Source organism: Rutilus rutilus (assembly GCF_951802725.1).
Source record: "Rutilus rutilus genome assembly, chromosome: 1".
NCBI classification, from domain to species: Eukaryota; Metazoa; Chordata; class Actinopteri; order Cypriniformes; family Leuciscidae; genus Rutilus; species Rutilus rutilus.
The window spans coordinates 32,522,153-32,546,904 of NC_140209.1; the positions used below are offsets into that span (position 1 = coordinate 32,522,153).

The window sequence follows — 24,752 nt, forward strand, 5'->3', positions numbered from 1 at the left end:
ACCGGATATTGCGTCATCGGCGTACGTGCTTGCGTACGCGGAAACTGTCGTATGTGTCTGATATTTTTCAGAAATCTGCAGAGTGGCCAGACAACAGGCCGGTGCGAAGCTGACTTTTTACTATCAGCGCCTGCAAGGAGGAGGTGGAGAGTAGGAGGGTCGACGGGGGAAGGCACACTCTAGAATGGATGAAGCTAAAAAAGAGGGAAATATGGCCGCAGACGGCGTTGATGGGCCGGGGGGGACGCGGACGCAGACGCGCGCACCGAGCGATGAGCTGGTGAGATCAGTGTCTCTCCACAGCCGCAGATCACGCGTCCTGCACGGTACGGTGTTCCCGTTCCTCCTCCTCTACCCACTCTGCTTATATACGTGGTTTGGGGTTTACGGGGCATCCGAGTATGCTGAAGCCGGCCTGCTGGCGTTCGCCGCTCTCGGGATCGCGCACGTCCTGACAGTGCTCTCTGGCTACTGGTCCGTGCACGCGCACTGCTGGCTCACTTGCTCAAAGGTGATAAATTACACATAAAACATGTATGTGCAATGTAAGCATTGTTTTGAAAGACTAACACATCTGGGTAACCTTTTTTGGGGGGTGGGTTCACTAAGTCAAAAATCCAAACATATGTTTGGAATATCTCATAATAATGCACAGTAAACTGACTGTAATTATGCAATTATATTTCAAACAGGAGTCTGATCCAGCCAAAGCCACATTTGCAAAAGTTATCCCAACACCCAACAATGGTTCAGCTGAATTAGTGCCTCTTCTGAGGGATAAGGTGAGAGATTTTTTCCCCCCCTGGTGTTTAGGAGTCACATTTGTTATCCTCAAAACAGACCCAAGACAATAAGCGTAACCATTTTAATTAAATGAATGTAGTATATTTTGTAATATTTGATGTAACTTTCAATTAATACAGTTTAAGTTAAAAATAGCATTGCATAGAAGGCACATTTGTGCCATCTGATGGGAGAAGTAAAGAAAATCATATAATTCCATAACCAGTAGATGCCTGTATAGTCCTAAATAAACACAACGTATTCCCTAGTTGCTTATGAGAGAGTTTTCTGACATAAATTCTTACTTTTATTAGGTTTTGCATTTGGATATAAGCCTATATTTAGACATCATCGATGAATATTTCATCATGGTTGAGTTGATTGTACCCTAAAAACTGTATTATACAAATACTTTGCATTTGGAAATAAATTAAATCTTAAATATATATGATTTTCCAGTATTTAGATTTCAGATTTTCAGAAGTTCTTTTCTGTAGCCTAAATCATGAACACCTGGACAAATCATGATAATTCATTGGTCAAAAGGTGTTGAAAAAAATGTATATGTGAAGTGTGTTTTTTTTTTTGTTCAGGATGAGGATGGAGCGGAAAGTCTGTCCTTTGAGTTCCAGAAGATCCGTTACGTGTACGACAGCAAGGAGAAGAAGCGCTTTCTGCAGGTGGGGTTTCCGATCAACTTTCCCATGAGTCATTTCCAGGACTGGAGAGGCTACCAGGAAGAGGCTCAGCTACGGGCTGCGGAGAAGCTCTACGGCACCAACCGTGCAGAGATGATGGTGCCGGACTTCCTGGAGCTCTTCAAGGAGAGAGCCACAGCACCCTTCTTTGTCTTCCAGGTACGTCTGCGGCGCATGTGGCTTTATTTTACTGAAATGCAGTGCTGGGTAGATTACTCACAAATTGTAGGCAGTTACAGATTGCAAATTACATGGTGAAAATTGTACTTGTAACGTAATCTATTAACTTGCACATTTTAGGTAAAGTATTCTGACTACTTTTTGATTACTTTTGACCTGGTTTTGAAAGACAAAAACCTTACAAAGGTAATAATACATGGTACTACAGAGATGACTCACTGAGAATTCAAATAATTATTCAGTATTTATCAGGAGTTGATTAGATATGCAATGATGAGAAAACACTCTTTAAAAGTGTAAATTCAGTGGTCAAGTGCTGTTGCCTCTCCTTCATGTAATTACAGCCACTTGACTAGTGGCTGGTGGGTGCAGTTTCACAAATCTTGAAGACTTTGAGCATCTATATATATATATATATATATATATATATATATATATATATATATATAATATATATATATATATATAGAGAGAGAGACAAACACACACACACACACACACACACACAGTACAGGTCAAAAGTTTGGAAACATTACTATTTTTAATGTTTTTGAAAGAAGTTTCTTCTGCTCATCAAGCCAACATTTATTTGATCAAAAATACAGAAAAAAAAAAAGTGATATGATATATTATTACAATTTAAAATATTGGTTTTCAATTTATTTTCTAATATGATGATTCATTATCAAAGTTGGAAACAGTTCTGCTGCTTAATATTTTTTCATAACCTGTGATACCTTTTTAGGATACTTTGATGAATAAAAAGTAAAAAAATAAAATTAAAAAAAGCAAATTTTTTTAAAATAGAAATCTTTTGTAACAACAATATACACTACTGGTCAGTAATTTGGGGTCAGTAATTTTTTTTCTTTCAAAAAATCAATACTTTTATTCAGCAAGGATGTGTTAAATTGATAAAAAGAAGATAGTAAAGAAGATTTATATTATTAGAAAATATTTTTTTATTTTGAATAAATGCAGTTCTTTTTAACCTTTTATTCATCAAATATATTAGGCAGCAGAACTGTTTCCAACACTCATAATAATATAGAATATTAGAATGATTTCTAAAGGATCATGTGATAGACTGGATGTCACATGTGACACTGAAGACTGGAGTAATGATCCTGAAAATTCAGCTTTGCATCACAGGAATAAATTATTTTTTAAAGTATATTCAAATAGAAAACTATTATTTGAAGTTGTAATAATATTTCACAATATTACTGGGGTTTTTTTTCCCTGTATTTTTGATAAATTAAACGCAGCCTTGATAAGCATTAGAGACTTCTTTGAAAAATCTAAAAAAACGTAATGTTCCCAAACTTTTGACCTGTACTATATATATATATATATATGATAGGCTTTTTTAGAAAGGAAAATTAAAGAAGTAAAAAAGAATTGAAGATAATTAATAAATTATGTATCATTTAGTAACATTGTGTGAATATGTAATGATGTAAAATAAAAATGTAACTGTAGTCTGGTTACTTTAAAATGTAATCTAATCCAATTCCAAGTACTTAATTTTTGGAAGCTAATTACATAATCCAGATTTCATATAATCAGTTACTACTTAGCACTGCATATATTTATGGGGCCTGATGTATCAATGGCCTGTACATTTTAAATGTCATCTTATCTTCCTGGTTTGGCTTTTTAACACTGAAAATGTGTCAAATATACACATCCTGGGTCCAGGATTGAGAAACACTACCCTGTGGGTATGGAATGACCTAAATGGCTGTGTTCCCCTGCAGGTGTTTTGTGTGGGTCTGTGGTGTCTGGATGAGTACTGGTACTACAGTGTCTTTACGCTCTTCATGCTTGTGGCGTTTGAAGCGTCTCTGGTGCAGCAGCAGATGAGGAACATGTCAGAAATCCGCAGAATGGGGAACAAACCTTACATGATTCAGGTAACTGCGACGGCTTCCAGCTCCAGTTTTTGTTCATCTGTTGCGAAATACCCATGTTTGTCTACTAACTCTTATCGAAATGTTCTTTATAAAGCACACATTGCTGGTTCTGCCTTCTGATTGGTCAATGCAGCATTCCATTTGTGATATCATCCACAATATAGTAACATGCACAGCTGCCATATTTATAAAACATTCTGTTATTGAATGCTTGTCAGGGTCTATATATTTTATTGAAAGTATGGTGCTCAAAGAATATGCTTAGTAAAATAATGTTTTATGTAGTAACTATTGTATAAATGCTATTATAACTATTTTATGAAAGTAATCTCTTGCCTTATTGCTTAATTAATAAACCGAGATTTAGAATAAGAGCAATATGTATAATTTGAGCTTTTTCCACTTGTAACAGGTCTATCGAAACAGAAAATGGAGGCCTGTATCCAGTGATGAACTAGTCCCTGGAGACATTGTCTCAGTTGGTGAGTTTTATGTATTCCTGATTTGATTGTAAAGCACTTTGGATGTACAGTAGTACATTGTAAAGCGCTATATAAATGCCTCATTCATTCATTAATCTGTCTCAGGGTTTTTCCTGGGTCAAAAATGGGCTTTGGTGGTGGCGGACGAACACACACATTCACACACACAGTATAAAGTACTCTATCCATGTGAACTGCGAGCCCAGTACTGACAATACATCCAAAATAAATGCATCTTATTTATTCATGAAATAAATGACAATCACTGTCAGGACCGATCATAAAACAAAGTGCTTAAAACTACATTTTATTTAAAAATCTGTAAATGTATTTGTAAAAAGTCACTGAGTGACTGATTTGAAAAGTAATACATTACATAGAAAAAGTGTCAGGTCTATTATTTTGAATTTACACTCCCAAGACTTAATGCACAGATCACATGACATACAGTATCAGATTGTTTTGTTCTGTCTATTGCTATGGTTATCACTCACTGTCAATCGGATTCAGTCGCGCATTTAAATACGATCGTCAGTCCAGAAACTTTGCAGTGTGTAGTTAGCAGCATGAAAAATGCACACATACAGAAAGCCAACAAAGATCGCTGCCATTATAATCACTCAAGCTGTCAATTTCAGGTACACAAAGCTGCACTCTTGCGAAAACTCACATTATAGTCAATGAAGCTGTGTGATGAATCTCTTATTGACATCGTGTTTACACTTTGTTGGTTATAATGAAAGGATTTGCGAGCGTGCAGAACTCGTGCTGAACAAAAACTGCCTGGGCAGATTCGCACTAACTTAAACACACCTGATTTGCGTTCTCGAGGTCAGATATGTCTGTAATGGCCTCAACGCTGCAAAAACGCATAGTAAATAGAAAGCATTTTAAAGGGATAGTTCACCCAAAATGAAAATTCTGACATCATTTACTCGCCCTCAAGTTGTTCCAAACCTGTACGAGTTTCTTCCTGAAAAACCTGAATGCCCATCAACTGTCTGGTTACCTACATTCTTCTGCTAAACCCAAAAAACAACTTTAGGCTGAGTAAATGATTTCAGAATTTTCATTTATTGGGTGAACTATCCCTTTAAAGCAGCCAGCTATCAGCAGGTGTCTTCAAATTAAATATTTAATGATCAAATTTTTGGCAGGATTCATTAAGAAAAAGATTCATTATGTGGCGACCAAAATATTTTCAATGCTGGAAAAACCCTGTGTCTATAATGGCGTTCGGAAGCTCCAAAAATATTTGTACACTTGAGATATGCTTAAAAATATCTGAGAATCTTTGATTTTTTTTTTTTATACTATTACTCATACTTTAAGCAAGTTTGTATATACACTACTATTCAAAAGTTTGGGGTTTGTTTTTTTTTTGAAAGAAATTAATACTTTTATTCAGCAAGGATGCATCAAACTGATCAAAAGTGACAAAGACATTTATAATGTTTTTTTTTTAAGAATCCTGAAAAACATATATCATAATTTCCACTAAAATATGAAGCAGCACAACTGTTTTCAACGTTGATAATAATCAGAAATGTTTCTTCATTATATTAGAATGATTTCTGAAGGATCATGTGACACTGAAGACTGGAGGAATGATGCTGAAAATGTAGCTTTGCATCACAGGAATAAATTAAATTTTAATATATACTCAAATAGTAAACAGGTTTTTTTTTTTTTATTGTAATAATATTTCACAATATTTTTGATCAAATAAATGCAGCCTTGATGAGCATAAGAGACTTCTTTCAAAACCATAAATAAATCTTACAGACTTTTTGAACAGTAGTTTATACTGTTAAAAATGATTTGGCTTTTAGGTGTCACATGTTTCTAGTACTGATGTAATCCAAATGCTAATCTAACATTCACTAGCATGTTAACGAACATGGATTTGTCGTGTTGTCACAGGACGGTCTCCTCAGGATAACCTGGTTCCCTGTGACGTGCTGCTACTGCGAGGCCGCTGCATTGTGGATGAGGCCATGCTCACAGGAGAGTCTGTGCCTCAGATGAAGGTGCGTCTCCACAGAATCAGCGGCAAACCTCAGCTAAATCTGCTGGCTGTAACTGGCTATGTTGTTGTCTGTAGGAGCCCGTGGAGGATCTGGACCCTGACAGGATCCTGGACCTGCAGGCAGACTCTCGACTTCATATCATCTCAGGTGGCACCAAAGTGGTTCAGCACAGCCCGCCTCTCCGAACCAGTGCTGGACTGAAACGTTAGTACTCGCAGCTGTGAACATGTGCTTCAGCTCTAATGCCTAATAAACCTTAGATTTATTAAAGTGTAAAGTCAATGATTTTCAATCTGCTCTGTATTGTGTTGGTAGTATATGTAAATGAACAACGTTTACTCGTTCTTCGTGTTACCTCTGTTTTCTTGTATCCCTGCCCACGGACAGTCGGTGGCGAGGGCGTTTTGCTTCGGGTGGAACTGACAGAAAGGCAGTTTCTTTCAGTTTTTCCCCATTCGATTGGCCTAAAACACTGTGTTCGTGGTCATCCAGTTCGAAGTTGACCACAAACACAGAGGTTTTTCAGATTTTCCGTCACGGCATTCTCTCCGTGTTAAAGATTCTTTGTAGCCTTTAGTCATTGCCTACAACGCACTTGATCCTTCAAGTAACTTACTCCCGCTAGACTTTTACTCTTTGAATTCTTGCACACGGGAACAATACAAGTCGACACCATTATGACTAAAAGTTTGCTAGGAAGTATTTCCTACTAAAGCAAGGCGGTGTTTGACTCTTACTTTCTTGAACAAGAAAAAAAATGTAGGACGGGACTTGATTGGATTGTTGGATGGTTGTTGTTTCCTGTTGCTGTGATGTCATGTGCGTGACAGGTTGATCCCGCCCTCAAGCCTTACCTAAACACATTATCAGAGAAGAGATGAGCTGCAAGAGGGAGGAAAAGTTATTTTGATTGAAGATTACGAGGGCATATGAATTTAAAAAAATGATGTGCACGGATAAATAATTTATAACGAAAACAAGGAAGTATCAATTTTGATTTCATGGTGACTTTTAAGTGGTTAAATATGATTAATATCACAGTTTAAAATTGGTAAATGTAATTATACTCCCTTTTTTTTCTGTCTTTTCACAGCTGTAGACAATGGCTGTGTTGCTTATGTTTTGCGGACGGGATTCTACACTTCTCAGGTGAGGTGCTTGATCAAGTCATTTGTTTGGGCATTTTGCCACTATTTATGTGGAGGACAGTGGAATATTAACAGGAAACAATTAAGAGAAGAATGAGGGATATGGTTGGAAAAATGAGTCGCAACCACACAAACCCTCTCCTTTAATCTTGTGTCTTAAAAATGTCTGAACCTTTGTTGTTTTTTAGGGCAAATTATTGAGAACGATTCTGTTTGGCGTGAAGAGGGTAACGGCCAACAACCTGGAGACCTTTATCTTTATCCTTTTCTTGTTGGTTTTTGCCATTGCAGCAGCTGTGTATGTTTGGGTCGAGGGTGAGTCACATTCATCTGTAAAATCTCCTTTCACAGGGATGGGCAGGATAGTTGACTAGTTGTCCAAAAATCAACTGATTAATTAGTGAGGTCGATTAGTCTTTATTTATTTTTAGGAGAGGTTTTTATTTTATTTTGAAGAGGATTAATACTTTTAGACGCTAAAACCTGCTCCAAAATGTCACCGAGAATGTCTCTCCTTTAATAACTGCTTAATTACTTTTAAAGGTCCCATTGCATGAAAATTTCACTTTATGAGGTTTTTTTAACCTTAATGAGTTTCCCTAGCCTGCCTATGGTCCCCCAGTGGCTAGACGTTTTGATGGGTGTAAACCAAGCCCTGGGTATTTTTGAGAAAATGAAAGCTCAGACAGGCAAATCTAGAAATCTTCCCCTTATGTCGTCATAAGGGGAAAGGTCACCTCCCCTTTCTCTTCTTTGCCCGCAAAAAGAATTTGGCCGCCCATGAGAAAATGAGCTGCGCGATATTGGTTTATATGTGAGAGACATCATGGCTTGCAAACGAGCGAAGCATGGCAGTTGCTCAGTGTTTGGATGTACAAATGATCACAAAAATATGTCTTCATCCGAGCCTCTGAATAACCAGTGGGTTATGTGAATTTCTGATGTGTAATTGTTCAAGTTCAGACAGATAATCTTTCTCTCAAAGTCGTTCAATACTGTTTATGCATCAGTAAATCAAGCCAGTGACTAAACGATCAACTTCACGTCGTTTCTCTTAGTAGGATGAAAATAATCTTACTTAAACTGTGATTAATATATATACAGAAAGCGATCAAAGAACAATCCCTTTCCAATCGCCCAAGCTGTCAATCACACAGCGTGAGTTTATCTGGACACTTGCCAAAACTCATTATGAAATCAATGACGCTGTTACACTGCACAACGGAGCTCTTACTGTACTTACCTCATGTTTGCATTGGTGAAACCATTAGTGAGAGTGCAGAAACTGCGTTGCAATGATAAGATCTTCATTCATGCGATCAACAGGCTGTCATCTGCTCAATGCTCATCACTGCAACCTTTTATTAGATTAGATTAGATTAGATTCAACTTTATTGTCATTACACAAGTACAGGTACAAGGCAACGAAATGCAGTTTAGGTCTAACCAGAAGTGCAATAGCAGCAAGTGCAGGATATACAGTGGTTCCATAAGTGCAGAACATGGATATGTACTGAATAAATATAGAGTTGAATACTATTATAAACAAAAATTTACTGATAGATTGTCCTATGAATATAATATACAGATAACTATTACTGTGAACAGAGTTTACAGCTAGATATGTACTGAATATAATAATATACAGATGGCTATTACTATAAACAGAATGTTTACAGATAGATATGTACTGAATATAATATACAGATGGCTGTTACTATAAACAGAATTTTACAGATAGATATGTACTATGAATATATATACAGATGCTGTTACTATAAACAGAATGTGAGCATAATATTCAGATGGCTATTACTATAAACAGAATTTAACAAATAGATATATGTATAAGTTAGGCTAATGAGCAGTATAACAATGGATTTAAAGTAGTGCAAATAAAGTTTGGACAGAAGCTATCCGAGTGAAAGTGCAGTGGAAAGTAATTGCATATTACAGTTAAGGTACGATATTGCAATGTATATATAAACAGTCGGTACTGTAAATAAACAGTCGGCAGTGCAAATTGAGCATATTCCAGTCAAGGTAGTAGTGCAAGATGCATATGTAAACAGTTGTTACTGTAATAACAGTCAGCAGTGCAAATGAACATTATAGTATTGCAAATAACAAAATGGAGGCAGGTGTGAGGAGGGAGAGGAGAGTCAATCAGTATATGAGGGGAGTGGGATCAATGAGGGTTAGAGTTTAATAAAGAGACAGCTCTGGGGAAAAAACTGTTCTTTAGTCTGCTGGTCCTGGTCCGGAGGCACCTGAAACGCCTGCCGGAGGGCAGGAGAGAAAACAGTCTGTGGGCTGGGTGAGAGGAGTCCTTAAGGATGCTGCGAGCTCGATGCAGACAGCGTTTCCTCTGGATGTGCTCGATGGCAGGTAGTGGAGTCCCAGTGATGCGCTGGGCGGTTTTCACCACCCGCTGCAGTGCCTTGCGCTCTGCAACAGAACAGCTCCCATACCACACTGTAGCACAGTTGGTCAGGATGCTTTCTATTGCACAGCGATAGAAGTTCACCAGGATAGTGGAGGAAAGCTGATTCTTCCTCAGTGTCCTCAGGAAGAAAAGGCGCTGGTGAGCCTTCTTGACCAGGCTGGAGGTGTTGGTTGTCCAGGTCATGTCCGCCGAGATGTGGATCCCCAGGAACTTGAAACTGGAGACACGCTCAACAGCCATTCCATTGATGTGGATGGTGTCGTGTGTGCCTCTTGACACTTTCCTGAAGTCCACGATGAGCTCATTATGTGATGGGAATAGATCTAAATACTTAAAAAACTTCTCACGATTCGTTAATCCCGATAGCTATAATAGTAAAAACGTATAATAGCTGTAATAGTAAAAGTTTTCGAGGGAGTTCCACATGTAATGCTAGTTATTTCATATGCAAGAATGTCAGACAATCACAGCAGTGGGCGTTTACACTGAAGTCTCACAGCAGACACGCCCCTTCAAACAGAGCGTTCAAATAAGAGGCTAAAATCAGGCTAGGAAATATGCCTTTTAACTTTTGATCTAAAAAACATACTAACATTATAAGGGCACCCCAGGAAACATTCTAAAATAATAAAATAATCCATGCAATGGGACCTTTTAAGATAAGTTAAATATTTCAACTTGTTAAAGCCTGGAATCTCTGTTTAGTTCAGTTGTGTGCTGTGTCTTGGTTGTCTTTTAACTCAAGAACTGTGTGAACTGCCCCTAAAAAACCCACCTGATCTATGTTTTGTGCTAATTTAAAAGTATTTTGTAAAAGTAGAATTTCAGTACCATTGAAAAGTTTAGAGTTGGTAAGTGTTTTTTTTTTTTTTTTTTTTTAAAGAAGTCTTATGTTCATTCAGGCTACATTTATTTAATGAAATCTACTGTAACAACAGTAATATTGTGAAATATTCTGACAATTTAAAATAACTCTTTTCTGTTTGTATATATTTGAAAAGATCATTTATTCCTGTGATCAAAGCTGAATTTTCAGCATTACTCCAGTCTTCAGTGTCACATGATCCTTCAGAAATCATTCTAATATGATGGTTTGCTGCTCAAGAAACATTTCTTCTCATTATCAGTAAAAAAAAATAATAATTCTGTAAACCAAGATAAAAAAAAATTCAAGACTCTTTGATGAATAGAAAGAACAGCATTTATTTTAAATATAAATATTTTGTAACATTGGAAAAGTCTTCACTGTCACTTTTGATCACTTTAATGCATCCTTGCTTAATAAAATAGTTAATTTCTTAAAATCTTACTGACCCCAAAATGGTAGCGTGTATCTTATTTACATAAAAGTGCTATAAAATTGCTTGCATATCATATCTTTTTTTTGTGTGTGTGTGTTTTATCTGGGATCCTGGAGGAGCATTAGATATAATGTATCAGCTGTCTCATACTTCACTCTCTGTGTCTTTCAGGGACGAAGGACCCGAGCAGAAACAAGTATAAGTTGTTTCTGGAGTGTACTCTGATCCTCACGTCAGTAGTCCCTCCTGAATTACCCATAGAGCTCTCACTGGCTGTTAACACATCTCTCATAGCGCTGGCCAAACTCTGTGAGTGAACATGATCCTCATGACTTAATCTCACTATTCGCTCCCTTCTCAGACGTATCCTCTAATATTCTTCTCTTACAGATGTGTTTTGCACAGAACCTTTCAGGATCCCCTTTGCTGGGAAAGTGGAGATTTGCTGTTTCGACAAGACTGGCACCCTGACAAGCGACAGCCTGGTAGTCCGTGGCGTCGCAGGGCTCAGGTAAAGCCTGCAGTCTGGGCTCTGAGCTTTTAGGTTGTAGAATGCTATTTACAATCTAGTAAATTACAGAACTGTGTGTGTACAGAACAATATTAAGCATTAAAAGGTGAACTGACAACTGAATTTAGTGTGTATGTGGCCTATGACGACTTCCACTTCTGAGAACCCTGGAAATGTGAAAATATTCCATTGTCTATTTCTGTTCCTCCTTTCCTTAGAGATGGGAAGCAAGTGATGCCTGTGTCAGAGATTCCCGTGGACACTCATCGGGTGGTGGCTACGTGTCATTCGCTGGTCACGCTAGATGATGGACAGCTGGTGGGGGATCCGCTGGAGAAGGCCATGCTGACCGCAGCGGACTGGACGCTCACTAAAGGTCCGATTTAAACACAGATCCGTTCATCCGAGCTCAGCGACTACACTACAAATGATCATTATGTGTAATTTTATCCATTTTCCATCATGTTCTTTTGTTAGAAAAATATTGAAAATCTTTATGCGTCAAAATTGCCATTTTGAATAATGTTCGGTTAACCTAGTACACATAAATTCTCAATGTATTGCATGCTTTCTGTCCCTTTGTTTAGATGAGAAGGTGTTTCCGCGCAGCATAAAGACTCCAGGGCTAAAGATCCACCAGAGGTTTCATTTCGCTAGTGCTCTGAAGAGGATGTCAGTGCTGGCGTCATTTGAGCGAATGGGCTCCACTGAGCTCTGCTATATCTCAACTGTTAAAGGTGCACCTGAGACCCTGAAGGACATGGTGAGCATCTCTTTTGTTCAATGTTTTTTCCGGGGTAGGTTGCCAGGTCTTTCCCCAACCCCCCTTATTACATGGCTTTGCATTCAAACCTCCGGCCAATTTGGCATGTCCACCTAACCTGCATGTCTTTGGACTGTGTGCCGGCCAAAATATACCAATATTTTTGTTTTAATTTAGTTTTTAAAATGTTAAACCATCAAGCTTTTTTTAAATATAAAATATACAATTGAAATACACTGAACAAAATTATAAACGCAACACTTTTGTTTTTGTCCCCATTTTTTATGAGCTGAACTCAAAGATCTAAGACTTTTTCTATGTACACAAAAGGCCTGTTTCACTCAAATATTGAGAGAATATTTGGCAATACTGCCAAATTCTCTGAGGCCACGTCCACACGAAGCCGGTGCGTTCCCGATCCGATTTTTTTTTTTTTTCTCGTTCTAAAAAAAAATTCCGTAAACACGGCGTCGTCTCAAGAAATATCTGCGTACACACGAAACCACTGAAACCGACTGAAAACGGTGTAGTATATATGCCAGACCAGTATAGGGCGCTGTAATTCTGCCACAGAGATACACTATACACGGAGAAGAAGACTTTGAGCATGCGCATAACCTTGCGCGCTGTATACGAACCAAGAAGAAGAAGACAAAGATTATCGCTTTTTGCTCACCACAGTTGCAGAGAAGCAATAGATTTTGCTGTAATAAAGCTAGTAGGCTTAGTAGCTTCTGCAGCACGAATACAATCATATAAGTCCGCCATTATTGTTGTTGCTGTTACTCGTGACACAGACGACACGGGATGTGATGACATCATCGTTTCACAAAATATACGGATTGGCTGTACACACGAAACCGCGAGGGTGTCGTTTTCAGATTTATCCACTTTGGGACCCGGTTTCAAAAAATAGCGGTTTCAGTCTCCCAAAACGCCGGATCCGTGTGGACGAAACGCCAATACGATAAAAAATGTATACGTATACAGCGAAACGCGTCTCCGTGTGGACGGGCCCTGAAACGCTTTTAGAGATGGATTATGGGAGAGAAATGAACATTCAATTCACGGGCAACAGCTCTGGTGGACATTCCTGCTGTCAGCATGCCAATTGTGGCATTGTGTGAGAAAACTGCACATTTTAGAGTGGCCTTTTATTGTGGCCAGCCTAAGGCACACCTGTGCAATAATCATACTGTCTAATCAGCATCTTGATATGCCACACCTGTGAGGTGGATGGATTTATCTCGGCAAAGGAGAAGTGCTCACTAACACAGATTTGTGAACAATATTTGAGAGAAATAGGCCTTTTGTGTACATAGAAAAAGTCTTAGAACTTTGAGTTCAGCTCATGAAAAATGGGGTCAAAAACAAAAGTGTTGCGTTTATAATTTTGTTCAGTGTATATGCGCTGCGAGATTCAGAGAGAAGCACAGCACTGCGATCGTTTGCAGCTCATGATAGTGTTTTAGTGGACAGAGCGGCTTAAGAGGATTGCTTTGTGTAACCCAACCTTGAATGGAAATCTCATTGGTCCAAAATCCTGCTCCACAAATGTTCTGATCGACTTATTGTTGCTTATAGTGAGGGTTACATCACACCTAATATAAAATGAATGTTATTCATTGCTGCCACTTTTGTGCATTCACTGTAGATTGTTGGTCATAAATAGTTTATTAAGAGATTGTTGTTTGTTCAGTTCTGTGAGTGTCCAGCCAGCTATGACGAGGTGCACAGAGAGATGTCACGGGAGGGAGCGAGAGTTCTCGCTCTGGGATACAAAGAGATGGGCCACCTCAGCCATCAGCAGGTATGTATTCACCACTGACCCCTGAATGAAACGCTGAACGCTGTTGTAATCCCTCTCTTTGTGTGCAGGTGAGAGAGCTGAGCCGTGAGGTGCTGGAGTGTGACCTGCACTTCGCAGGGTTCATGGTCGTGTCCTGTCCACTCAAGACCGACAGCAAAGCAGTGATCCGAGAGATACAAGAGGCCTCACACCATGTGAGTGGATCAACTCCATATGTTAACATGTGTTTGCTAACAGTTGACAGTGACATGTAACCTCCATATTAGTGACGCTGTTATAAATAATAAAAGAGGCATGAACCGGTGGGTTTTTGTATTGGAGTTTGAAAGGATCACTAATTTATAGGTCTGCCTCCAACTTTTCTAGTCTAATAGTAGTCGTTCATTTAAGCTAACGATCTACTAAGCGCATGTTTATGATATTCATTTAATTACTTAAATTTATACACATCGGAAAATGGTTTGAGTTTCACGACTGAGAAAGGAAAACAGAATAGAGATTGTATGAAATTTTGAAAAACATACTTCCAATGTTCTTGGACAAATTACATGAAATACAAATGCTTTCCTTTTGACCTTTCTATTCATCAAGGAATCCGTTAAATTGTTAAAAATATTGTTTTAACATTAATAATAAGAAATGTTTCTTGAGCACCAAATCGGCATATTAGAATGAATTCTGAAGGATCGTTTTTTTTGTTTTTGTTCTATTTTACTAAAATGTAAGTGATTTGAAATAAATTTTCTTTCCTTTTTTTTTCTGAACCCGATCACAGTCTTCAAGGCCGGGTTTCATTCTTAACTTTGATTAAATGTGTAATGTTTGTATTGTAGCGCAGTATAGTTCTTTGCATTTAAATTCAGAATTTTTTATTACAGTTCGTTTTTATTAAATCTATCAAGAAATAGTTTTCCAATTATTGCCATTTAAAGTCCTCTTCCTTTGGTTGCCTGGTTCGTTTTTCTAACGTTTGTCACATTCTCCGTCCACAGGTCGTGATGATCACAGGTGACAACCCTCTAACTGCGTGTCATGTGGCCAGAGAGCTGCATTTCATCCAGAAAGAGCACACGCTCATACTGCAGCCCGGCCCCCATCAAGGTGTGTGACGCCTCTGACAGAGAGCTGGAGGAACATGTTTACAATCCATTACATCTGTTCATTACGCTTTTATGCAGATGAGTGGCAGTGGGTGTCAATAGACGACAGCGTGCGCCTCCCTCTACCTCCATCCTCGGTCTCAGATTTGATCAGTCGGTATGACCTCTGCGTGACAGGAGAGGGGCTGACCAGGTTGACCTATGAACCCCGTTTACTCCACGCCCTGCTTCCTCATGTGCGAGTGTTTGCTCGCGTCAGCCCCAAACAGAAGGTCAGCTTTCCACGTTTGATAGTGGAATCATCACACTCAGTATTCATCAAAACATATGGTTTGTTGTTGAGCTGGTCATCATGGTTAACTGTGTTGATTTTCCTGTCTGCGCAGGAGTTTGTCATAACTAGTCTAAAGGGACTGGGTTTCGTTACGCTGATGTGTGGAGATGGCACGAATGATGTTGGTGCACTCAAACATGCCCACATTGGTGAGTCATTAAACATAGTTGTGTCATCAGACATTCTCCATGTGTAATTTACAAATATAGCAGTAAAGTATTTTCTGGGTCATTCAAGATGAATGATTCATAGATGGTCAATTTAGCTCGTCACGAGGTCATATTTTGTTGTGAATCAACACCTCTATTGGTTCACCTACAAACATTTTTTATTTGAGTTGTAAAGTTTCCTAAATTAGACAGGGCAGCAATTTATTTTCATATGCAAAAAACTATTTATACTGTGTGAGGAAAATACTGTGTGTGATATTATAAAGACATTTTCTTTCCAAAATTAACTAATTGGCTTATTTTTTGTTACTGTACTAAAGCCAATTCTTTCAAAAATCTAGAATTTTTTTACTTTGTTTTAAATTTATATTTTTACCCTCTTTAAAAGTTATTTGTAAAATCCTGAAGAGACGCATTTACAATTCATTTTTAATTGTGGTTTGCTTTTCACAATAAATATTGCTCCAGAGCAGATTTTTTTTTAATTTGTTAAATGATAACTTTGACATCCCCCCAAATATTTTTTTTGTTTGCATAAACTAAGATTGTCCATAGATTAGATTACATTAAGTAATTAAAATAATTATGATTACATTTAATTATTACATTTCAAGATTCCAGACATTTTATGAATGATGAATGTTCTGATGAAAATGAGAAGATGAAACTTTTGCGAGTTTAAAATTGAGGATATGGATTTTTTTTTAAATACTTTCTTACTAAGAATGTATTACTTGGTTAAAATATAACAATGAGCATGTACTAACATGGTCCATTAAAAAAAAAAATAATAATAATAGACACCACTTTTGATTTTATTGAAGTGTTGGAATGTTGAAATTAACATTAACTGAGATTAATAAATCTTTAGAAGCATTTTTCATTGTTAGTTTATATTTACTAATGTAGTTCCATCTTTTAACATTAGTGAAGTGTTACCAAAACAGCCATGGTGCTTTTTAGGTTTTATAAAATTCTAAAACCTTGTATACTATACTTATTCAGGTCCTTAAAATTGTTACAATTAGACTACATCATATATCTTGGTTTTCCAACACAGTGGGGAGTGTTTCCTTTTTTGAGGGGATGAATTAAAAAATCTTATTTTAGCTTATTTGAAATTATTGTGAAGTAATCTTGAGGCCCCTATGAAAGTTTGCGAGGCCCCCTGGTGGACCCCGGCCCCCTACTTGAGAACCACTGCTCTTTACACAAAACATGAGTGCATTATTAACTGTCCTCTTTTTACAAACCAAGTGACCATTTCAGTGTCACTCGACAGCGTGTCACAGATAGTTTTGTACTGAATCCGGAACATACTTTAATCAGTATATGTACCCATATCGTAACACGTCCTTTGTGTTTACCAGGTGTGGCCTTGTTAGCTAACGCCCCAGAGCGCATGCCTGAGAAAAAGAAGAGAAGCAAAGACAAAGAGTTCTCTGTAGATTCCAGACCTGGACCCCCAGTCTCGAGTTCAGGGGTCAAACTCAGCTCCCGTGCAGCCAGGCAGAGAATGATGGCCCAGAGAGAGGAGCAGCTAGCTGCACAAAAGGTGGGTTTTTTAATAAAAAAAAATCATGCGATCATGTTTTGAACTTCAACGTTTATGACGCTTGAACTATTTCCTCCATATATGTAACCCTATATTGCATAATTGCCTTGTGTCACAGGAGAGGATCAGTCAGGTACTGCGAGAGTTGGAAGAAGATCAGATTCAGGTGGTTAAACTGGGCGACGCCTCCATCGCTGCTCCATTCACCTCTAAACTCTCCTCCATACAGTGCAGTAAGTTGAACATGTTTTCGATCAGTTCATGCTTTCATTTTAGGCTGTCTACATTAATCCGGATACACACCAATAAGTGGTGGGATATTTTGCAAATAAAAATAGCGTGAGAACAGTTTTTTCATCTCTCTGTATAATCTCATTTAACTTTTACTATATCTTACGCATGCGCAGTAAGGTGATTTAAGTGTGGACGAAAAACTTTTGAAAAACGCTAGTGTGGACGAAAACGCATTGTATTGAAACGAATACGCCGTTTTAAAACTTATCCGGATTATTAGACCTACATACGGTTTGCCTAACTTTGTCCCGCCTGTTTTCAGTCTGTCACGTGATTAAACAGGGTCGCTGTACTCTGGTGACCACCCTGCAGATGTTTAAGATCCTGGCGCTGAACGCTCTGGTTCTGGCCTACAGTCAGTCTGTGCTCTACCTGGAGGGGGTCAAATTTAGCGACTTCCAGGCGACCCTTCAGGGCCTGCTGCTGGCCGGCTGCTTTCTGTTCATCTCGAGGTCAAAGGTGAGATGGTAATGTTTGGTAAAGCTGCTTGTCGTTTGATGAACTGCGTTTCACTGACTGTATGCGATATCTGTTTCGTCTCAGCCTTTGAAGACCCTGTCCAAAGAGCGGCCTTTACCTAACATCTTCAACCTGTACACTGTCCTCACAGTGCTGCTGCAGTTTGCCGTTCACTTCTGCAGTCTGGTGTACCTGTACAAGGGCGCACAGAGCAGAAGCCCACCCAGGTATGAATGTGACACTTGTCGCCACATGAAAAATAATGTGGAAAAAAAAGCCAAAAATAGTGAAAATTCTGCCAATTAGTTTGTAACTGGGAGTCTTAGAAATATCGGTTACACTTTATTTTAAGGTGTCTGTATTTCAGTGTAATTATACATTTAAGTACTGAGTAATAATAATTAACTAAATGTACTTACAATAGGGTTAGGGTGTTTTATGGGGTTAGTTGCATGTTGTTAGGCACAATTTATAATAATTTCTATAGTAACTAACAAGTGTTACCGAAATATCTTATCACCATTTACTGTAGTACGAAGTTGTATATGTAAAGCCCAAAGTAAACTTCAGTCTTGGAGAAAAAAATAATAATAAAGCATTTAGTAATCTTGATTAATTTCTATACATTTACATATGCAATCTATATATATACACACACACTACTTTTCAAAAGTTTGGGGTCTGTAAGATTTTTTTTGGTAATGTTTTTGTAAAGTCGCACCATGAATGCGCACAAGTTAATGCATTTGGCCAAAAAAAAACTGTAAAATTGTGAAATATTACTACCATTTAAAATAAGTTTTCTATTTGAATATATTTTTAAATGTAATTTATTCCTGTGATCAAAGCTGAATTTACATCATCATTACTCCAGTCTTCAATCACATGATCCTTCAGAAATCAGTCTAATTTGATGATTTGATGCTCAATAAAAATTTCTTATTATTAGAAATGTTGAAAAATGTGCTGCTTAATATTTTTGTGAAAAACCATGATATTTATTTGAAATGTCTTTTACTGTTGTTTAAAAAAAAAATATATATATATATATATATATATATATATACAGTGCTATGCATAAGTTTAGACACCCATGCTAAAGTTGACTAAAAAGAGGAATAAAAAAATCATCTTTTGGAAATTGAACTTAATGCCTTAATTTTTTTTTCGAAAAATCCAACCTTTAAGGACACCAATTTTCTTTGTGAATAAATAATGTATCGTAAATAAATAAATGTTCTTCCTTCAAATACAGGGTGCATAAGTCTGGACACCTCTATGTTAAATTCCCATAGAGGCAGGCAGATTTTTATTTTTAAAGGCCAGTTACTTCATGGATCCAGGATACTATGCATCCTGATAAAGTTCCCTTGGCCTTTGGAATTAAAATAGCCCCACATCATCACATAGCCTTCACCATACCTAGAGATTGGCATGGAGTACTTTCCATAAGATCATCTCTCAATGCAAATCAAACCAGCTATTAGGCTAACTGAAATAAAACCATGCCAATCTCTAGGTATGGTGAAGGCTATGTGATGATGTGTGGCTATTTTAATTCCAAAGGCCAAGGGAACTTTATCAGGATGCATAGTTAAAAGTAAATGACTTCAGTGTAAGTCACCTTCATATCGCTCTCAGTGTTCAGTCAGTACCAGTCATTCTTCACATGTGACGTCATTGTTCACATTTGTGTTTGATTTTCATAACATTTGCAATCTGGCTTCATGTTTCACCTCTCTCGCTTTCTCTCTCTCTCTCTTTTTTTTTTTTTTTTTTTCTTTCTTGCAGGGCCGAGCGGTTTGTGGACCTGTACAAAGAGTTTGAGCCCAGTCTCATTAACAGTACTGTGTACATCATGTCCATGGCCATGCAAATGGCCACATTTGCCATTAATTATAAGGTACTTTTAATAATGTGATATTATATTTAACATGTGTCGAACATTGTGAAACGATAACTTTTTACTTTCAAAGCTTTTGTAACATGCTCTTCACCTTTCTGTTTGATTTAAAGGAACAGTTCACTCCGACATTTTGTCATGAAATGATTTGACAAATGAGTTACACTTTATTTTAAAGTGTCCGTGTTATACATTTAAGTACTAAGTAATATTAATTAGTTACATATACTTATTATAGGGTTAGGGTTAGATTAAGGTTTGGTTCAGGGTTAGTTGCATATAATTATGGATCATTTATAGTTATTACTATAGTAACTACATGTAATGTGTAACAAGAACACAAAAATAAAGTGTTACCAACAAATGCATTGCAGTTAATCTCAAAACATGCCAAATGTCATTGAAATCAAACCGGCTGCGGCGTTTCCTGAGGTGCAGTGATTTAATGTGCAAGACAGTGTTATTTTATTATAATTTAAATACAGTAGTCAACATTTGAAGTGGATCAAAACCTTTCATCAAAGTTATACATACATTTTGAACAATACGCGTTCTTGTCTTAGGACAACTTTGATTAACTTTTATGATCCACTTCGAATGTTGACTACTGTATTTAAATTACAATAAAATAACACTGTCTTGCACATTAAATCACTGCACCTCAAATGTTCATTTTTGGGTGAACTACTCTTTTAAAAATGTCTATTTTAACTGCTCTGATTGAAGAAACTTGTCTTGTTCAGGGACATCCGTTCATGGAGTCTCTGACTGAGAACCGGCCGTTGCTGTGGAGCATCGCTATATCAGGGCTCGCTATAGTAGGGCTGCTGACGGGATCTTCACCGGAGTTCAACGAGCAGTTTGCCTTAGTGGATATCCCGACTGAGGTATGAATTCAGTACACCACACTATTCACAAACTGTTACTTACTGCATGCTTAAATTCCATTGACATTTTAGTATGTCACTGCATCAGTGTTGTGACATACTAGTATAGTGGTAAAATTGTCTTTGGACACTAATGTAATTCCATCCTCCATCCAAAATGTTTGTGTTAATGTTCATGATAATTAGCATACAAATAATTGCGATTAACAATTTAATTCTGTTTCGTACATGCACTTACAGTGGAAACAAAGGCCTGTTCACACCAAGAGTGATGAGATAACGATAACAATTAAGATATAGTTCTAAATATAAAAGAATAGCAGAGTCCCCAACACAAATATAACGATAACGCACATACTGTAGGAACGATATTGTTGGAATCACTTTCAGAAAGTTTTTTTTTTTTGACAGCCAATCAGAATCCATCCTCTCGAGCATTTAAAGCGGCAGAGGACAAAACTCAGCATGCGCTTATAATAAACAAAGTTTGTCTGCAGGTGTGGATGCCAATATAGTTATCGCTATAGTTATCTTCACAGTTATCGTTCTTGGTGTGAATGGGCCTAAAAACGTTATTTTATTTTACTTGGAATGGTATGTGATATAATAAGAAATTATAATAAAATAGACTTATGTTATTTAATTTGATGCTTTGAAAATGTATAGTTATATAATTAATATGTATTTTACAAGAGTGCATAGAGAGAGTGTGATTTTTATCCTGCACAGTTATTGTGGAATCATAAATAATTGCGATTACATTGAATAACCATGATCAGATGATTAATCAATAATCACAACAGGCCTAATGAATGTATTCTTTAAAAACCCACATGAAATAGTTTTCCAACCTGGGTACCTTTGACTTTTCAACATATGATTTGAGATATACTAATCCAGTTATTGCATGGCATGCTATATACAGGGTTTCTGCGGGTCTTCAAAGGGTCTTAAAGTCTTAATTCACCCTTAACAAAGTCTTCAATCAGAGTAGAAAGTCTTAAATTCATAAACTCATGGTATTAAATGTTGCATGCACTGCAAAAAAATGATATCTTCCTCCAGTATTTTTGTCTTTTTTTTAATAATACAGATATCTAAACATTCTTAAATCAGGATACATTTATTTGAGATGCAAATTGAATATATGAAGCCTTGTTTTCACTTAAATCAAAAACTAATATTTGTCAATGGGTTTTTGAATTAAGTTGATTTTTCTGAGTCCATTGTCAGATATTTGTTCTTATTTTAAAGGTGCAGTCAGTGTGTAATTTTTAGCGGCATCTAGTGGTGAGGTTTGCGAATTGCAAACAGCCAGTCACTCACGGCCTATCCCTCCATTTGCAAACTCGAAGGAGAAGCTACGGTGGCCGACGTACAAGTGTTTTACGGTCAATAGTACTAATCAGCTAGCCTGGCAAGCCAGACCTACATCAAGATGTTGGGTCTGGCAACTCACCATAGACACGGCTCAATCCGAGGGGCGGGATAAACGGCTGTCCTTCAAGTTCCCTCTGCATGCAATAGGACAGCGCTTCAACCAACCAGAGCGTTTTCCCAACAGCGGAGCTAACGTTAGTTGATAGATTCAACTTTTGCCATATCTGGCCGGCAAAACTACGAACACATCTTCCTTTTTTTAAGAATGACTTAAGTGCCGTTCTTTGCTCTTTTCTCAAATAAAAACTTAACTCCAAGTCGTCCAGAGTCGCGGCCAAAGCCGATTCGAAAGACTGTTCTCCAGCAGCAGTCGTCATTCTTTGTTTTCAAGTAGCAGGTAACCGTCGCAACTCTGTCGTCATTATGTTAAGCCCGCCCCGCCTACTCTATACACGACGTGATTGGCCCGACCCAATTTAGGTTTTTGCAGCTCGAAAGTCAATGGAGAGTTGCTAGACTGCCCTGGCTGCAAAATACATTTTACTGCCGCTAGGGTGCGTCTAGATTTCTAGGCTACTAATCAGCTGATTGTCTCACGAACGTAACCAGCACATTTATCCCCACACAGCAAAGCCATAACACAGCGAGGGAGGAGAACTAAGTTACATGAAACAATCTAACTACATATTTTACACCACTGACAAGGGAAAAGTCACTTCTCACGGTGTTTATGGCTAGCTTCTAGGTAATGCTAACATTATGAAACAACAGTTTTCATTTATTTACATTGTTAAAGTTGGAATACCTTAACGTTACCTGTCCAGCAGAAAACAGGCAACTTCGGCGTCGCTTTGAAAGCCTTTTTCCCTCATAAGACCCTTCCATCGGTGAAAAGCCACTCCGATGTTGACCCGTGATTTTTGCCTACGTTTCTCCCTTATTTTTCTGGCTTTCTCTTCTTCGAAGCAGATTTACCCTCCGTCGGCTCTTGTCCTAAACAATAACTGTGGTCATTAATTTTCCCGAAATTCTGCTGCGTCTTTTTCTGCTGCTTCTCATTCAAGTTATAGTCATAGAAGGGGGTGTAGATATAAATGACTCATTCTAAGGTAATAAAAACATACCGGTTCATTAAGTAAGGTCTTTATACACCACTGAAAACATAGTTATGGATCTTATATTGCATTTCTATCAATAGATCCTCAGAAATATTACACATTGCACCTTTATTCATAAACTCACTTCATTTTGATCAATTTCACAGAAAACAAGACTTCTTATCTTATGATGATTTTGCTTCTCCAGTAAACGTCTCTTGATTTAAGAATCTTTAGACATTTGCACTGAAGAAAAAAAAAAGACAAATACTGAGGAAGCACAGCACTTTGTAGTGTGATCAGATGGTTCAGTAAAAGTTATTTCCATGTTCTAGTGTTAGGGAACAGAGCTATTCAAGCCTTAAGCTATTTTTCTCTCTTTTTTTTCTTTTTGTTTTGTGCAAAACGACTAAAAAGTAATTAAGATCTGTTGAAAGTTGTATTTTTACAACAGTAAAAGTGTTTATTTAGTGTTATTAATACAACTCAGTGTGTTTCTCCCTAGATATTTACATTTAGAGAACATTTTGACATGTTGTGTTCCCTCCACTTTATTCCTTAAATTATTTATTTTAAAGAAAAAACCTAAACTATCTACCTTTATAAAACCTGCAGAAACCCTGTGTATAGTATGCAAATTGGTATTCGACCTCTTATCAGTGGTGTACATGTATAGCTATTTACAATGAATATGTTTTTATATACTCTTTCTCTTTGCAGTTCAAGTTAATAATAGCACAGGTCCTGGTTGTGGATTTTGTCGCCGCCCTGCTGGTGGACAGAGTTCTGCAGTTTCTGCTGGGCAAAGGAACCCTGAGGTTGCCTAAATGAACTGTTATTGCCAACAGTCACCAAAGCAGCTGCTGCCCCTCGTGACCAGACTGTGAACGGGCTTTACAGGAACACGGGACTGGCGGCAAACTCTGCGAGATGCGAAAGGACGGGCGTGAAACTCAATACTGTAACACACCCCAGTGTTTCCTTTTCCTCCCTGTCCCTGTCTTTGCTCTGTCTTAATACTTTAGCTTCGTTTTCTTTCTACTGACATCTTTATCCACCCCCTCCGCTCTGAAGGCCAAGAAAACTACAGTATTGTGTTGAGAGTGAGAGAGTGTTTCAGTGCGGGTGAAGCTATGACAGGGGCGTACTGAAGAAGTGTTTCTCTTTTTTTGTTTTGTTTTCATGATTTTGTAAAAAGACAAACCTCAGAAAGACTTATAAATGACCAAAAAAAACTCTTGTTGTGTTGTTTATTTGCACGACTCTTTCTCGTAAAGACTTTGCGCAAATTTGAATGTGAAACCAAGCTAGTTTTGTACTGCTTTGGTTTAACAGCAATATATGATATTATATGAGACAAACTAATATTTTCAGGAAAGAGAAATGAGCCATTTCACTTGAAGCTTTAAAGGGGTCATGAACTGGCTTTTTAAAAAATTGTTGACTGAGGTCAACTTACGACGTTTGCTTGGTTTTTACATTCAAAAACATCAAAATGAATAAGT

The 24,752-nt window shown here is 37.6% G+C and overlaps 1 protein-coding gene across 1 annotated transcript; it reads left to right on the forward strand.

Moving 5' to 3' along the window:
- Window positions 1–24,475, forward strand: atp13a1 (ATPase 13A1). Its single transcript, XM_084434828.1, has 25 exons — window positions 1–511; window positions 693–782; window positions 1,377–1,640; window positions 3,422–3,577; window positions 3,990–4,059; window positions 5,983–6,089; window positions 6,164–6,293; window positions 7,183–7,238; window positions 7,426–7,552; window positions 11,156–11,293; window positions 11,375–11,495; window positions 11,714–11,871; window positions 12,083–12,258; window positions 13,958–14,068; window positions 14,137–14,262; window positions 15,061–15,169; window positions 15,247–15,440; window positions 15,555–15,651; window positions 17,043–17,227; window positions 17,346–17,460; window positions 17,784–17,980; window positions 18,065–18,207; window positions 19,772–19,883; window positions 20,627–20,770; window positions 23,968–24,475. The coding sequence occupies exons 1-25, from the start codon at window positions 185–187 to the stop codon at window positions 24,076–24,078; spliced, it is 3,564 nt and encodes a 1,187-aa protein (XP_084290954.1). The 5' UTR covers window positions 1–184; the 3' UTR covers window positions 24,079–24,475.
- Window positions 24,476–24,752: the final 277 nt, after the last annotated feature.

Coding starts and splice junctions, on each gene's coding strand:
- atp13a1 (XM_084434828.1), top strand. CDS start 185: ATGGATGAAGCTAAAAAAGAGGGAAATATGGCCGCAGACGGCGTTGAT. Junction 3,578..3,989: donor ACAAACCTTACATGATTCAG/GTAACTGCGACG, acceptor CACTTGTAACAG/GTCTATCGAAACAGAAAATG. Junction 6,294..7,182: donor AACCAGTGCTGGACTGAAAC/GTTAGTACTCGC, acceptor GTCTTTTCACAG/CTGTAGACAATGGCTGTGTT.